The sequence below is a fragment of the Macaca thibetana genome, chromosome 14 (genome assembly GCF_024542745.1).
Source record: "Macaca thibetana thibetana isolate TM-01 chromosome 14, ASM2454274v1, whole genome shotgun sequence".
Taxonomy (NCBI): domain Eukaryota; kingdom Metazoa; phylum Chordata; class Mammalia; order Primates; family Cercopithecidae; genus Macaca; species Macaca thibetana.
The window spans coordinates 3,307,721-3,324,880 of record NC_065591.1 but is presented as its reverse complement, the minus strand read 5'-3'; the positions used below and the strand labels follow the sequence as shown (position 1 = coordinate 3,324,880).

The following is a 17,160-nucleotide window of genomic DNA, read 5'->3' as shown; positions in this document are numbered from 1 at the left end:
CCTCTACCAGTTGCTACTTCTGTCATTTGGGGTGAGTTGCTTCAAACCCCAGGCCTCAGTTTCCCAAGAAGTCAGCTCTGCCATCAAAGACAGTGCCCACAGTGCCCAGCTCCTCCCAGGACAGAGATATGTGCTGAGTTTGTTAAGATTGTTAAACAGGGACCAGAAAGCAGATCTGCTGGAGCCAACAGCAAGCAGGGTGGTTTCTGACAAAGGCCTCCCCTCGCTTTCCAAGGCTGAGGTGGGGGAGGGTGGGGTGTGTCAGGACTGAATCTACTCAAAGGAAAACAGCCTCGCTGAATGTGCCCACTGGATTCCTGCACTGACGCTGTCCTGGGGTACCAGATGCCTGCCCCTTATCAGAGGGCAGTGCCATGCCCCGTACAGCACAGGTCAGATGGCCCTGGCAATTGATCTGAGCTGCCCTTCACTCTGGAAGGGGGCAAAGGCCAGCCCAGCTTCCCAGGGAGCAGGCACTGTGGCCTCACTGGGAACAGAATGCACTCTGTACCTGGAGAATGGTAGAGGCTGGCACTGTCTAATCTGAGCTCTTGGGTCACCCTGTTCTTGCCCAGAGAGAAGCGGGCTCCATCTGAGGACGAGTGAGGGCAGATGTGTCTGGTGGGACAGAGCCTGGGCGACAGCCTTGCATCTGCAGAACCCACTGTGCAAACACACGGCGTCTGGAAGAGGAACCTGCAGCCCGGCGCAAAGCTGCTCCAACAGAAACCAAACCAAAAGCAACCCTCGGCCGATTGAGACAGGCAGGTCCACATCTGAACCGAGAGCTCTCCCGCCAAATTGGCCTGGGAAGCCCTTCTCACATCAAGGCAGGAAGATAATAATGACCCTCATCTTTCAAAAGAGGAAGCTGAGACACAGAGAGGGTAGGTCCGCTCAAGGTCATGCAGCTTTTAAATGCTGGGGCCAGGATTCCAACGCGGGCAAGGAAGCCCAAATCTGAGCTCACAGCGACCACACCCCAGCCTCCGTGAAATGAATCTACTCAATGTCTGGGGAAAAAAGGCAGGGTCTACTCCGCTCAGAGCCACACAGGGCAGTGTGCTCCCATCTCCCCGGCATTTGAGTCACTCTCATGGTATGTGTCCAGCACAGACGCCCGGGACCCCTGAGGCCCATATCCTCAAACAGGTAGCAGTGGGGCCCGGTGCACCAACACCGGGGCTCCGCAGTCAGCCCAGGTCACAGTTCCGATACCCTCCAGGCTGTCTGGGAGGCCGCCTGGCTGTGGGACCAGTTCTCATGCGAAGCAATGAAACCACTCTGAGCTTGGCCCTCTGCCCCGGCGTGGGCACTGGGCTGCCCGTGTGAAACCCTCTTGTTTCTCCAGGTGCAATACAAACCTGGCACTTTCTTTCTGGCTTCTCCGTTCACTTGCTGGGGACAGGGGGCCAAGCCTGGTTTCATCTCCCTGGGGAACGGAACACTCTCCACATCCAACCTGAAAACAGCCCCAGCAAAGGGCTGACGTGGGAGGGAGAGGGGCAGGGTGGCGCCATGCACCCATGGGCACCCAACGCTTTGATGCTGCACCCAAGCGTCTCTCTCGGACACCCCTTCTCATACCGGAAACAGAGCCCGCATATACCAGTCAGACCTGCGGTCAGGCCCATTCACGAGTCAGACACCACACAGCCATTTATTCGAACAGGGAAAGTTTAATATAAAGATGAACTCTACTCAGAGCATAAAGTTTAAAAAGAGCTTTACACAACACCGTAGGGATGAGGGAGAATGCCCCAGGTAACAAAGCACAGAAAAGGAGGTGCCCTGCCAAGGCCGGGACTGAGACCTCCTTGCTGGAGAAGGCGTGGGAGGCCCCCGAGGGTGAAGTTCCCCGAGTTGCTCAAGCCAGAGTCCGTGCAGAGTCACCGGGCAAGCAGAAAATTCTCTCGAGAAGGTGGGCGTTCACAGGGAATCGGGGAGCAGAGCCCACTCGCCTACACCCGAAAGGCCACAGTCGGTGCTGGGACCTCTCTGAGGTCTGCACACTCCAGGCAGAGCGCCCCTGGATGTCTGCCGAGCACCCCTGGCAGCTGTGCAGCAGGAGCGAGAAGGAAACGACATGAAAGCCCCTTTCTCCCCAGCGCCCCAGTTCAACACCATGCACGCTACCAAGGAGAAACACAGCACAGGCCCCGCCCACGACTGCAGAGCAGGCAGGGGAGGGGGGATCTGCAGCTGAAAGGCGATACATGGATAACCCACACTCCCCACTCCCACTTTTATTTAGCAAGAATAAATGCAGCCTAATGACAGGGCATGGGAAGACCTGCTCAGCAGCAGACACCAGTGTGGGCAGAGTGTAGCGTGGCCTGGGCTCCTAATACAGGTAAATTGTCTCCAAAGGACTAGTAAAGGTGACCGGGTAATCCTCCTGCCCTAGAGACACTGATAAGGGAAAATCCGTCTGTGCTGGCAATATGGCAGCGGTGGACACTCAGAATTCCCTTGAAGGCAACAGCAAGGAACAGAGCGTTATTATGTACTGCACACCTGCCAAGTGCCGGGCTCTCTCCAGTTTACAGATGAGGAAACTGAGGCTCCTACAGTTGCAGCTGGGATGCCAGCCCCCACAGACCTGGCAGAACATGCTCTTGATAGCCCTGCAGGGCTTCTCCCTCGGGCGCTCCCTTAGAAGATTCCAGGCAGCAGGCGGTAAGGCACCGCGGTGGTGTAACGCTCCCAGTCCCGGCCGTACTTGCTGGCGCAGCGGTGCTCATCCCGGAGGCAGCGATGGGTCAGCAGGATGGCCATGTAGATGATGTAGAAGTAGGGCAGCAGGTGGCCGCCGCCGCAGGCCAGGCAGTAGGCCAGGCTGCCCATCAGGTCGCCGACGTAGTTGAAGTGGCGGGCCACGCCCCAGAAGCCTGACACCAGCAGCTTGCTGTGGTGCCTCTGCCCGTCTGCGGACGTGTAGGAGCACTCGATGACCTTTGGCTTCTTGCCCCAGATGAGGCAGCGCCCATCCGTGCGGCGGAAGAGGTCCTTCTGGTGGTTGGCCACCCGGAAGATGTAGTAACCCACCAGGCCCAGCAGCAGGACGCCCACGGCATGCGGGGTGGACAGCTGTACGGGGTGGTACACCAAGTACAGACCCTGGGGGACGAGGGGGAAGGGGTCAAGCGGTGCTTTGCCCAGGGAGAGGACAGGAGTGTGGGCTCGGGGGCCCGGTGGCCTGGGGTCGAAACGCAGCTCTGCCTCTGACACGCCTTGCCTCAGTGTTCTCTTCTGTGAATAAAAGCACTTACCTCGAGGGCTATTGTGGGTATTAAATGAGTAACTCCACCCGCATTCTACCTGTCTATGTGTGTGTGTGTGTGTATACACCCCCTATATATGACATATAGTATAAATATCAAACATGTAACAGTATTAAAAATATAATCTGAATTTAATATTGTGATGGTCAATTTAATGTGTCCACTTGGCCAGGCCACTGTTCCCAGATATTTCATCAAACACTAGTCTGGTTGTAAAGGCATTTTTCAGATGAGATTCACGAATCAGTTGACCAGGCAGAGCGGATGACCCTTCACAATGGGGGTGGGCCTCATCCAGTCAGTTGAAGGCCTTAAGAGACAGAAGACCCACCTTCCCCAAAGAAGAGGGAATCTGCTAAAAAGTGGCCTTCTGACCACGCACAGTGGCTCACTCTGGCCACACACAGTGGCTCATGCCTGTAATCCCAGCACTTTGGGAGGCTGAGGCAGGCGGATCACAAGGTCAGGAGTTTGAGACCAGCCTGACTAACGTGGTAAAACCCCATCTCTACTAAAAATACAAAAATTAGCCGCGCATGGTGGCGTGCACCTGTAATCCCAACTACTTGGGAGGCTGAGGCAGGAGAATCGCTTGAACCCAGGAGGTGGAGGTTGCAGTGAGCCAAGATCATACCACTGTACTCTAGCCTGGGTGACAGAACAAGACTCCGTTTCAAAAAAAAAAAAAAAGTGGCCTTCTATTTAAGTGTAGCATCAACTCTTCCCTGGGCCTCCAGGCTGCCCTGAAGCCACCCTTCAATCACATGAGTTGAAAAATACATCTGTTTCTTACACGTATACCCTCCACCCTTCCATTGATTCTGTTTCTCCGGAGAAGACCAATACAAATGTAGTATAAAAAATGTACATCCATCTCAAGACACATACAGAGGCTAAAGCAAGTAAGAACTACTATACAGTGGGACCTATTGCTACGTTTTCACATCCCTAGAAAACAGAGTTTATAAAACCAGGGAACCAGCAGGCCTGCAGCCAGCCATGTGGAGAAATGGGGCCGGGTGGGCCATGCGGAGGCTCCAAGGACCTGGTGTGAGCGTGGGGCCAGCTGGGGCTCTGCACCCTCCACCTGGTACTGGCCCTCTCTGCTGTGAGCGTCTCCAGGACACTTCTCCAGGACACCCACACCTCCATCCCACAGGACTGGCTGTCACGGGTGAGGCTGGGCCTGTCACATCCTGAACAGGTGACAGCCTCTCCACGTTGGTTCTCTTCACTTGTGCACAGCCTCCTGGGGCAGGCCACCCCACCGTGCTGCTGAGCAAGTGCCCTGGTGTGAGTTATTTCTGTCCCCAGGGGGCTCCTTGCTCTTGAAATGGGCAGATGGCATCCTGCATAGGATGCGGGACCAGATGCCACCTGGTATCCCTTACCTGGGAGCCCAGCATTTCCCCCAAATCAGAGCAGGGCTGCTCTCGTTGAGCTGGGAGGGAAGTGGGGGGCTTGATGCCAATGACAAGGCCGCTCGCTGTCCCCCACTGTCTTGGAACTCCCAGGGCAGCCCTGCCCCAGTGCCCAGCACATCCTAGGAGGCAGGAATAAAGAGGACACCTGCTGCCAGCACCCGCACTGACCCACCTCCACCTCAACTGCCCCATCTAGCCCTAAGCCGGCATCTGCCCTACTTTGCAGATGTTGGGGACATGCTCAAGGTCACCTCCCTGGCTGGTGGCCCAAGGCGGCCAAGCTAGCTAATACATGAGGCCTTTCCTTCTTCCTAGAAACAGAAAGCAGCTTTGGCGCCCCCAAGGACAGATGCTTCTGCAAGGAGAAAGCTTAGCATGTGTCTGCCAAATGCCCCGCTGGGCCGGCCCCGGCCCCGCCCACCTCCTCACCTGCAGCGTGTAAAGGTAAGGCAGCCAGACACAGTCGCCCCAGCCCAGGTACCACCCGAAATGGTCATGGCAGATGTCAATGGTCTTCAGGTACCAGGTTTCGTTCCAGAAGAAGTCAATCACGTAGATGGCCTGCAAGACGGAAGCAGCCGCTGACTGTCCCCGGCCCTCCTGGGGCCCAGACGGGCCTCGGGGAAATCACACTCGGCGCGGACGCAGGAGGGGGCGCTTGGTGAGTGGCTCAGCAGCTTCCTCACTGTGCAGCTGGGGCTCTTCCTGCCTGGCACATGGGCAGGGGTAAGGGTGTCCTTGTCCTCAGAGCCACCCAAGCCCATGGCCCTGGCGTCTCTTCCAGCCCAGGTTCTCAGGGCCTGCACTGGCGCATGCCGAGGGAAACGGATACGTTCATCCCAACCAGGTCAACCTCCTGCCTGAGCAATGTCAGCAGCTCCTGACCGGCCTCCTTCACCCTCTCGGGCCCTCCTAGCCAGCTCCCACCGGCTCGCTGGGTGACGCTTCTGAACACACCTGATCCCTGCCACCCTGCACCCCAGCTCAGCACACACTTTCCCGGTCTTGCTGCTTTTAAGATAAAGACGACGACTTCCATAAGGCCTCCAGCCTCACCTGCCTCCGAGCTCCTGAACGCTGTCTGCACAGGATGCGGGACGTTCCTGAGTGTCCCAGACTTGCCACCCTCTCTCCCTACAGGGGGTGCCTGGAGCACGCCGTCTTGCCTCCACTCTACCAGGTTAACTCCCACGCACCCCCAGAGTCTACCCTGGTGTAATCCCCAAGGGAGACCTTCCCGGACCATGCCTGGCTGCGTAGAACCTGCCTCCTCCCCTCCCAGGGCTGGCAGAGACAGGCACCCAAGGATGGCTTCCTTCACCACATGCTCTCCGGCCGCTTCCTGGTGACACCTGGGGAGGGCGGCTGACTCTCTTTTACAAGCGGTAGATTAAGGTCATGGAAACACGCTCCGGCTCTTGGGTTTCCCCAGAGCCCGCCGGTATCGGCGTTCCACCCTCTCCAGCCATGACAGGCACCTGCAGGACGTTGACCAGGACCATGGCGTTGGTCACGTGGCCGTGGAGCTCCCGCTGCTTTGCTGCGAAGGACAGGTTGATGAGCGTCCAGGCGACGATCCCGGGGCGCCCGTTGAAGAACAGCTTGAAGTCAAACCACTTCCCGATCCGAGGGTTAAACTCGACGCCCATCATGTAGTTGTAAAAGAAATTGCCTGTGAATTTGCTTGAAAATATAAATAAAAGATACATTTAGTGGAAGATGGGGCCACCTTGCTTAGTGGGAGCCCAGCACTGGTCCAGGGTCCTAAAGGGTAACGTGAGACGGCACGGGCAGAGGCTGGCCATGAGCCGCCAGGACCCCCACGGCTGGAATGCTTCAGTTGCTGGTTCCTGGCACCCTCATTCATTCTCCTTTGTGTTCAGCTGCTGCTCAGCAGAGGCATCCTTGGCAGAAGCCCCTGGGCACCTGCTCCGTGCCCGGGAGGGTGGGAGACTGGCCCTGGGCTGGTACCTGGGTTTCTCTCTACCCTTCTCCAGATGCCCTTGATGCATGGCACAGGTGAGCCGAAGAACTGGCTCAACTGCACTGAGATTACGTTCTGGGGCCCAAGCACGTGGTTTGAAGTAGACTCGGGGCATGTGGGTCCTCATGGGTGAGTGACATTATAAATCACGCCAGCGTAGAGAATGACAAACGCACCCTGGGCCCGGCTTCCAGCATGTGCAGGACAAGTTCTTTGACCAGTTACCTGAATCCCCCAATCCCTGGAGGGCCAGAGCATCAGCTGAGATAACCCCTGTGGAGACCCTGGCTCGGTCTAGCTGGCTGCGGACACACAGCAATTTCTGTGTTAACTAGAAAATCCTATTTTCATGTCCAGTTCCCTCAGGTAGGGTAAGTAGCAAAAAGCAAAACACACAAAGTCCACAGCCATTGACATGAAAGGTGACAAGGATGATCTAAAGGAGACATTGAAGGCCAGGCTCATTATCTGGTAACACACATGCTACAAAGTGTCACCCTCCAGAAACACTTCCCAAAAGCCTAGGTGTAAACCACACTGGGTGTTTTGGATCCCCCAAACTGAACTGTGAGTCCCACTGCCTACAAGTGTCCACAAGAGAATCCCACCAAACATTGGTTTATGATGATGGATGGATGGATGGATGGATGGATGGATGGATGGACGGACAGATAAGAGGGTGAGTGGGTGGAAGGATGGATGAATGAGATGGGGAGAGGAGCAGGGGGATGGATAAATGATAGGCAGGGTTGAGCTAGGGTGCAGGGTGGCAGGGATCAGGTGTGTTCAGAAGCGTCACCCAGGGAACCGGAGGGAGCCAGCTAGGAGGGCCTGAGATGGTAAGGGAGGCCGGTCAGGAGCTGCGGACATTGCTCAGGCAGGAGGTTGACCTGGATGGGATGAATGCATCCCTTCCCTTCAGCACACGCCATTAACAGGCCCTGATAGAGTGGATGGATGAGTAGGTGGATGGATGACGGGCAGGTGGATGGGTGGGTGGCTAGATGTGTAGGTGGGTGGGTAGGTGGATGGACAAATGGATGACGGGTGGGTAGACAGATGGGGTGGAGGGTGGATGGGCAGGTGGATGAGACGGATGATGGACGGTTGGGTGGGTAGGTGGATGGATGGGGAGATGGGCAGGTGGATAGGTGAGTGGCTAGATGGGTAGGTGGATGGGCAGATGGATGAATGGATGATGGGAGGGTAGATGGATGGATGATGGCTGGGTGGCTGTGGGTGATGGATAGGTGGATGCATGAGGGTGGGTGGATGATGCATTGGTAGGCAGGTGAATGGGATGGGTTGATGGGTAGATGGATGGGTGAGTGGGTGAATGGGATGAGGTGATGGGTAGATGGATGGGTGAGTGGGTGAATGGGATGGGGTGATGAGTGGGTGGATGATGGGTGAATATGTAGGTGAACGGGTGGATGGGTGGGTGGCTGAGGAGATGGGCAGGTGAATGGGTGAGTGGACAGACAAATGACTGGCTGACCGCTGTCCAGCCAAGGCTTCCATAGAATGGGTACAAGCCAGCAGGACTCTCCTGGGAAGCTGTTACATTAAAGCCACAGGGACAACAAGACTCTTCATGAAGCTTGTTTTGGGCCTCACTAGCTAATCCAAAGAGGCAATGGTCTGCCAGTGCCCCAAGCCAGAAGTTCTTCCTGACTTCCCTACCCCCACGCCAGCCCTAAAGACAATGACTTGGCCACCACATCTGACCTGGCCATCTTCAGCTGCATTCTTGCCAAGGCTGGAGAAGCCAGCAAACATTCAGAAAGGATGTTCCCCAGGGTGAAGCAAGTTCCATCCCCTCCTCCTCTTCCATGGATTCTCAGTGCTCAGGGCTTTACAACTACCTGCCCCAGGCAGCAAGAAAGGCCAGGGGTGGAAGTTTCCACTTTCCACATCAGGCTGGACCCGCTGCTAAGAACGTACCAGTCTCTGGCGCTGGTGGGGAAGAAGTAGCCCTTGACCATGGCGAAGGTGGAGACGGCATAGCCAAGGATGTTGGCGCACCACAGCAATGGGATCCAGTTGTCGAAGATGATGGTGGGCGAGAACCAGGACAGGAGATGAGCGTTTGCAAACCAGAGCAGATGTGTGAGGAGCCAGGCTTGCAGGCCGTTGATCTGGTACTTGTTCACAACCCCTGCAGACGAAGGATTCAGAAATCAAGGTGCTTTCCCAGCCTGTAGTGAGGAGCTTGGCTGGGCTGAAGTGTGCCTGGCGGGGGCTCTGGTCACTTTCTGGGCCTCTGCTGCTGCAGACCCTCGTCCGGGGCCCCAGGCACCATCTCTGAGGCTCCTACACCCTTGGCCAAGGAACTGCCTGCTCCTCCTAATTCCTGGGAAGAGGGAGAGGAGGCTGAGTCCATCCTTTGGTTCTGCATCTTGCTAACTGGCCATAGGCTGAGTGACAGGTGCGCAGTCTGACAGGGAGGTCAGGGCAGAGGGGCAGAAGCAAGTGAGGATTCCCCTGTGGTGTCCCTGGTCCCATCTGTAATTGTTGGGGAGCGCCTCAGCCCACCCCCCACCCCAAAAACAGGGAGTCTCTCAGGGCAGAGTTGTGGTGAGGTTCCAGTCTGCACCCACGTGTGAGGCATGAAGCCAGGCTCCTCATGGTTCTCAATGATGGCGAGGAATGAACAGACAAGGTCTCCCATGGACAGCCCAGAGGAAGGCACGGTGGTCTCTGCAGGAAGCTCCATGGGCCCAGTGCATCCCCTGCTATGGGGCTGGGAAGAAGCTGGACCCATCCATTCCCTCCTTACCCAGGAAAGTGATTTCTAACCTGGGTGTGGGATGGCCCCAGCTGCCCTCAATGGTTTTGAGGACGGATGCTGTGAAAAATCCAAGCAAAATGGATTTCTATCCTGTGACAAGTCTTAGGGATGAAGCAGTGTGGGGAAGGACAGGTCCCTGAGAGGAAGGGCCAGGAACGGGAGCCTGGGGAGGGTGAAGGGGAGGGAGCTACCTGCAGGGGTCACGGCCCCCTCCTGGATGCCTCCTACGTAGCCGGGTAGAAACTTATGGCAGAAGTCAGGGAGAGACGTGTACAGAAGCACCTGAAACACACAAGCAGCCTGATCACCCCCACCTGGAGGGCACCTGCAAAGGGGGACGCATAGCAGGAACATGAGAATCACAATCATAGCCTTTTTCTTCCCAAAGCACTTATGGCTCCTGGAAGCTCACACTGCTGGGCTGCCGGTTTTGAAGAGGGTTCTGAGACAATAAACTCATCAACCAGGGAAAGTGCCAACGCGTTCTCCCCCAGGGCTCCGTTCGCCCCTCAGGAGAGGGCACAGGTCCCTCCCAGTCACCTTTAAAAATGGAGAATCCCACAAAATTCACCTTTTTTTGATACATAAATCTATTTTTTGAGATGACGTCTTGCCCCACCACCCAGGCTGGAGTGCAGTGGTGCAGTCATAGCTCACTGCAGCGCTGACCTCCTGAGCTCAAGTGATCCTTCCACCTCAGCCTCCCAAGCAGCCAGGATTATAGGTGTGCACCACCACACCTGGCTAAAATTCGCCTTTTTAAAGTGCACAATTCAGTGGCAGTCAGCACATTTACATCACTGGTTGTACACCCATCACTGCTAATTCCAGAACTTTTCATCACCATAAAAGAAAATGTTGTTCCCATCCACGGTCACTCTGAGTTCCCTGGCCCTGCCGCCCCTGGCTGCCACTGAGCTTTCTGCCTCTGTGGATTTGCCTGTGCTGGGCATTGCATATAAATGGAACCGCACGGTATGCGGCCTCTGTGACTGGCTTCTCTCGCTCAGTGGTGTCTTCAAGGGTCATCCGCCTAGTGGCATCAGAGCTTCATTCCCTTCCACTGCCAAATAGTGTCCCACAGTGGGCACAGTGTTCTGTTCTGTGTGTCTATTCATCTACTGATGGACACGTGGGTTCCTGCTTTGTGTCTATTTGTGATTCACACTGCCCCTGTTCACTCAAAGGGACCAAGAGATCGGAACTGAGAAGTATTCTGGAGCCCAAAAGCTTGGACCCTGCGGAGAAACAGCTAATCAGGATCTGAGCCTTCCTCCCTCGCAGGGAAGGAAAACCCAGGCCTGTCTCTTTCTAGCACCGTTTCCCTGGAAACCTTTTCCTGGGTTCAGGCAATCAGCAGCACCCCTGTGTGTGCCAGGTTTACAACAACCCCTTCCCGGAACTCCCTCTGGACCGGGAAGCCGGTGGGGACACCACAGAGCTGAGAACATCCTGGATCTCGACTGCCTGTGGGGAAACACAGCCCTGCCTCGTGAGTGGCATCTCATGACTGAGAGCGTCCCTTTGGGGACTGAGATGCTCCTTTCCAGGCCTGGTGCAAGGCATGACTCCTGCCGACTATGGGGCTTCCTCGGGCCGGCCCTGCCCTCCCACCGGGTTTTGCTCTTATCCTCAGCTTGTCTCTCCAGAGCTGGGCGTGCCCAGCAACTGCAGGCAGGCAGGCCGTGAAGGTGTATTGAACACTGATGTGACAGGTGCCTTCTGCCTGACATCTGAGGATGAATCTGAACACACCAAGGAATGCCCTGCTGGGTCCCGGGAACCCAGATGTCAACCTGAGTCAGGATCCCATGTCCCAGACAAATGGAAGGACTACCCCAGCAGGAGGGCACACTCCCCACCTGCTGTGCCCCGACCCCAGGGCAGGGGCTGCTGACCTGGAAGGTGACCCACAAGGTATAGAGCTGGGCGGCTTTCCTCGTTATAGGTGGAGTCTTGGCCCAGATGTCTGACAGCCGAGCACGCCCGGTGGCGATGTCCACCACGGGGCCGGTCAGGGCGCAGCTGTACTGGTCACACGCCATGATGAAGTAGTAGACGATGAAGGGCGCGCACAGCAGTAGGAAGATGATGCTCCCCAGTGAAAACCAGTCCACCTCCCTGCGAGGACGGATGCAGGCAGTCACACGGGGGCCCATCCGCCCCGGGCCCCACCAGGACCCTAACAGGCTCTTGTGTGGAGGACCTGTTGCTCAAACCCACCAGCACCCCATAAGAGAGGGCATCAGCTCCTAGCACAGGCCCTCCTTGTGGGCAAGGAAGCCACTCAACATGCCTGCTTTACTGTGGTTGATTAACTGGCGGCACAATCTGGGGCCCCCACAGAAGGCCCAGAGCTCAGAACATGAGTGCAGGTAGGTTTTTCACAACCACCAAGGCCAGTCATTTCCCCAGTTCCAGGCCGGAGAGGACACTCGCCCCACAGGAAGTCCCCACGGCTCCATGGAAAAATGGGAGCTGTGACAACAGGTCATACTCCAGGGTGGTGAGAAGGCCCCAGCTGCTCTTTAAGCCCATATCTTTTTTCCCACATTGTGGACCGGCCATGATTTCTAGTTTCTTTTTCTAATTCCTTACTTTATAAAGTGGGAAACTGCTTACCTTTCATTAGTCTTGACAAAAAAAAAAAAAATTTTTTTTTCTTTTAAATAGGTGTTTCACTCCTTTGGGTCCATACAATTCCAAAGGCTGGAAAGCTCTGAGACCCCACTTTACTTTCTAGCTGGGAGAACAGGCAAGATCCTTACCAGGCACGGCCCCACTGCCCTTGAGATGCAGTTCTGTCATTGGTGACGCTGTCTCCACTCTTGGCTTTGGGAACGTTGGGTTGCGATTTTGCAGCCATTGGGCCCTGCAAGAAGGAGAACCTTGCTAAAATTGTCCCTCAAATAACAGACACCACCTTTCCCTGTTGCATCCACCACTGCTCCTGGGCCTGGCAGGGCTGGCCTCCTGTGCACACCTTCCCGGTACCTTGTCCCTGACAGCAGATTCCATGCAGGGAAGAGATCATCTTGTCTTAGACTCTCTCCTCTGGACCCTGCAATCACCTCCCACCTGACCTTCCTACGGCTGCTCCTGCTAGTCTCAGTTCATTCTCCAAACATGGCAGAATGCCCCTCCCTCTTACAGCACAAATTGGTTCCCACCTCCCTCCTACATACCACTCTCTCCTATTCTCCTTGGCTCCAGGAACACAGGGGTCTTCACTCATCCTTGAACACAGTCTAAGTCGCCCGTGGCACTGACTTCCTCTGCTTAGAGCACATTTGCAGGTGTCCTTGTTCAGGGCTCATGTAAAATGTCCCCTCCTTGGGAGATCTTCTCTCCCAGCCAATCTGAAGCAGCTGCTCCCCAGGTTCCCTGCCAAGGCCCTCCACTGGGTACTTAATTTTCTTAGTAAATCTCCCCATCGCCTAGAAGTATTCATTTGTGTGTGTGTATTGTCTGTCTCCCCTCACTAGAGTGTAAGTTTCCCAAGGGCAGGAATTGTGTGTCCTCCTCATTGTTCTACTACCAGGGCCTAGAACAGCGGCCCATATGAGGCCCTCAATAATCACCCTACAAAAAAAGGCGGAGAGAACAAAGAATGTCTCTAGGTACCCACAGCTGCTCTACATGGTTATAATTTGGAGGAAGCAGTGACATCCCCACTTCCAGAACAAGTTCATAACTGTGAAACTTTAAAATATCAGAGATTTTTTAAAAAGATGCTCTTGAAAGCTTTTAGAGAAAAACCAGGAGTAAAAATCATGGTAGCCTTAGATTTCTCAACAGCAAACTGGATTCTAGAAGACAATGACGAAAAGTTTCAAAATTCTGAGGAAAACTTTTTTGCAACCTAGAATTCTATTCCTATGAGAACTATTACTCAAGGACAACAACAAAGGATCCAGGAAACTGGAGACCCAAGAGAGCTGCTGAAGTGATGTCCACAAAAGGGCATGGGCAAGTCCCAAGAGGACAGCTATGCAGCAGGACTAGCCAGAAACCAGACCACATTGGTATAAGATGAATGGCTAGGAAAGAGAGGAAATGAAGATGATGAATTTTGTTGCATCCGAATGTGTAGGAAAATTATTGATATGTGTGACAGCTCAGTTACAGCATCCAGAAAAAAAATATGAATGATAGATGCATAGAAACCTTACCAAATAAAAAAAAAAAAAGCAAGGCAACTGTTAACTCCAGGAAAAATAAAAAGTCATACAAGGGAGGAAAAGAAGAAATCAAACCATTATTATAGGATCTTACTTGGCTCAACAATGAATAATGGTAACTTTGTCATAACAATGTATTCTCTACTGATTATTGTATGTGCAGAAAGAAATTTGCAAAGTTAGGGTTGCTAAAAGCAAACTACTTAGAAATAAGTAGGTACATACAACAACACAAAAGTAGCTAAAAGAATGAAAAGTGTTTGCTGCTGGCAAGCAAGACTGTCGACGTGGGATGCGGTAGGGACTATTTCTTTGGAAGCCTTTTAACCCTGATTTTTAAAAAAATGTGAGCATGAACTACTTTAATAAACATTTACACTCATTTAAAAATTTTCAATTATGAAAGACATTTTCCTTATGCAGTGTGAGAACTGGAGTAGCAGCACTTAATTCAATTTACACAAGTTAGTTTCTGAAGTTCCTATGATGTACAAAGCAGGACGAAGAGTTCTTGATGGGAAGAGACCGTGTCTCTCTACGGCCCCAAATACTGAATACAGAGCCTGGTGAGTGCCAGTCACTCTCCTTATATCTGTAAAATCAAAGTGGATGAAAGAAAACTGCTTCTGAGAAAAACTGACACGCTAGTGAGTCTGATCTCAAGATCACAGCCACCCGGACAAGCCAGCTTGTTTTAGACAGTTCCTCTCCCACAGGCTCTCATCAAGGTAAGATACAAGTTTAGTTTCTTCCCAACCAAAACTTACCAGCTCAGTGCCCCCACTCCCTCCGATCCCTAGTTTCCACACTGACTAGTGTTAATCCAGACCACCCACATGCACACTTGCCTTACAGGAAGGCTAAGCAGAATGGGGTGGCATTCTTCCTGCCCCAAGTCATGGATAAGCTACGAGGGGACAATGCCTGGTACCAACATTATCAACTATGTAAAATACCAGAAAATTGCAAAGGGTCAGAGGATGTGTAACCTCAGAACCAAAGTGTGAAAAAGCCACTGGGAGAATGCTGTTAAAAGGAATTAAAACAAGACCTAAGAAGTACTTTTAGCTTACTACAGAATTCAGTCACCCAGGAGTCAGCTCTTTAGTCATAAGCATTGAGTTTTGCAATAAATATCTAAGTAACATCCTTCCCAATAGATGGCTGGGAACAGACAAAGGGGAGGTGCCCTGATACGTTGTACTTTACTCATAAGAGGCACAGACAGTCATTGGCACTCGAGAGCTGGTGGACCAGTCTGTCTGTACTTTCAACGCTGTGAAGCCATAGCCTGCGCTCAGGATCCAGGACACGGAGACACACTTACCTCTAGACTCTTGCCAAATAGTTTCACAGCAGAAGGGAAGTTTTCCTTCTTGAACTGGTCCCTTAAAAGTTTCTAGACACCTGTGCTCCAAATGCCTGCTTGATCCTTCTCAACCGGCTAAAGTCCTGCAGGGAACACAAAGATGAATAAGACCCCAGGGAGCTAACATTTCAGGAGAGGGCAGACGCTCAAGGTCCACAGTTGGAGTCAAGCAAGAGGCACAAGGTGAGCGCTCAGGGCTTCAACAGCCGCATGTCAGGTAGGGCGGCGGACAAGCCAGTCCCATCGCAGAGCTGCTGTGCCTGGCTCAGCACTGACAAAGAGGGAGGCGAACAACAGGTGGAGCAGGAGAAAGCGCCGCCGCGGAGCGCGGCACGGGGGAGGGGCCAGGAGCCGACCCCGGAGCCAGGCAGCCTTCGCCCGGGGAAGCTCCAGACCGCGCGGGTACAGAGCATCCCTCAGGGGCCGGCTCGTGGGGGAGGGGAGACTATCCACGCCTCCGCCCCGCCTTCCCGGAGCCCCAGTTGCCCCTAGCCTGTGAGCCGGACCCTGTCCCCACTAGCGCGCGCAGGTCCCCATCCCCACCTGCGCGCACGCCCCCTGCCCCTGACCCCACCCTCGCCCTGTGAGTGGGCACCTGGGCACGTGTCCCCCACTGCGCACACCTTCCCCTGGTCTCACCTGCGCACACCTCGGCCCCTCACCTGCGACCACCTTCCCCTGGCCTCACCTGCGCACGCGCCCCTTAGCCGGCTCGCGCTGCTCCTCGCCGCCTACCCTCTAGCCAGGGGCCGGAGTCACCAGCAGGGCAGGGGTGCCCGCCCCCGGATGACGTCAGCGATTGCCCGCCAATCGGAGGCGAACCCCGGACGCCCGTCGGTCCCGCGCCCCGCGATTGGCCGAGACGCCTGAGCTGACTCCGGGCCCACCGCGCCCGCCACTCGGCAGCGGCCAGACTCGAGATTGACGGCCCAGGCCCCGCCCCGCCGCCCCGCCGCCCCTCCCCGGCCCCCGCGAGTGAGCGCAGCTTCCCGCGCTTGGTCTGGAACCGCTAGGACCAGCCGGGTGTGGGGCGGGGCGGGGAGGCCACGTGGGCCGCGCGGAGAACGTGCCAGGCTCATCACCTGGATGATCGTGCCTCAGTTTCCTCCTCGGCAAATGGGGCTTCAGCGGCTCCCGACGCACATTGATGGAGCGTATGTTCAGGCGCCGGTGCACCGCAAGGAGCGAAATAGACACAGCCGCTGCTCCTAGGGCTTATGTCCCGGGGCGAAGAGGATCCTCCGCAAACGATCAGGTAAACACATGGATGTCAGGGAAGTCTCGCTGCTGGGAGACCGCCAAAGTGACCCGAGATGGAGTCCAGGTGGTCTGCTTATTAGGGGGCACACCCGTGCTAGGACGGGAGGGGAGGGAGCAGCAGAACTGGGCAAAGGAAGAAGCTGAGCCACAGTGCGAGCCGGACGTATGGGCCACGTTGCGAGGGCATGACCTGGGGCGAGGCAGACCTGGAGGTGGGGCAGCTGAAGGTGTCTGCTGACCCCACACCCAACAGCTCGGGTAACAGACCTTACTTACGGGCAGAGCGATCTAGTTACCACGTCTCTGTGGCCCTCAGAGATACATCATGTTTTATTTTTAACCTGCACCTTTTTGTTTTGAAAAATGTTCAGCATACAAACAAGTTGAACGTAAAGTGAACACGCAGATTCCTGGATTCACCAGGGGTGAGCAGGTGGCCACGTTTCATGTCTCTCTTTCTCTCTTTATATATGTGTATTTTTCTTTTTTCTCCCCACTCAGTCCCCACCGTTAGCTGCAGATACCGTGATTCCCCCCTCCCAAATACTTCGGTATCCAACTCTGTAAGAAGGAGAACCTTCTCCTATATTACCAAAATACAGTGACCACGTCAGTTCAACGCTGTTATCTATTCTGCATCTCCAGTTTCCCCCGGTTGTCCCAATAATGCCCTTTACAGCCCTTTTGTTATTGTTGTTTTGTTTTGCTTTTTTGAGACGGGGTCTCTGTCACACAGGCTGGAGTGTAGTGGCACGATCGATCGCAGCTCACTGCAGCCTTGAACTGCTGGGCTCAAGCGATTCTCTTCCCTCACCCTCCTGAGTAGCTGGGACTACAGGAGCACACTTTTTTTTTTTTGGTAAAGAC

General features: G+C 54.7%; 2 protein-coding genes across 3 annotated transcripts in view; one reads left to right on the top strand and one right to left on the bottom strand.

Annotated features, from left to right (window-relative positions):
• Positions 1-17,160, top strand: part of NADSYN1 (NAD synthetase 1) — a 559,458-nt gene that overhangs the window by 490,297 nt on the left and 52,001 nt on the right. The window lies entirely within an intron of this gene.
• On the bottom strand, positions 1,660-15,837 carry DHCR7 (7-dehydrocholesterol reductase). 2 transcript variants are annotated; one of them, XM_050758191.1, is made up of 9 exons: positions 15,673-15,837; positions 14,992-15,116; positions 12,252-12,355; positions 11,382-11,604; positions 9,675-9,765; positions 8,637-8,850; positions 6,187-6,391; positions 5,138-5,269; positions 1,660-3,120 (listed from the first exon to the last, which is right to left on the bottom strand). In XM_050758191.1, the coding sequence occupies exons 3-9, from the start codon at positions 12,347-12,349 to the stop codon at positions 2,656-2,658; spliced, it is 1,428 nt and encodes a 475-aa protein (XP_050614148.1). In that variant the 5' UTR covers positions 12,350-12,355; positions 14,992-15,116; positions 15,673-15,837; the 3' UTR covers positions 1,660-2,655. The 2 variants fall into 2 exon arrangements, with proteins under 2 accessions (XP_050614148.1, XP_050614149.1); XM_050758192.1 differs by having other exon boundaries at positions 15,722-15,796.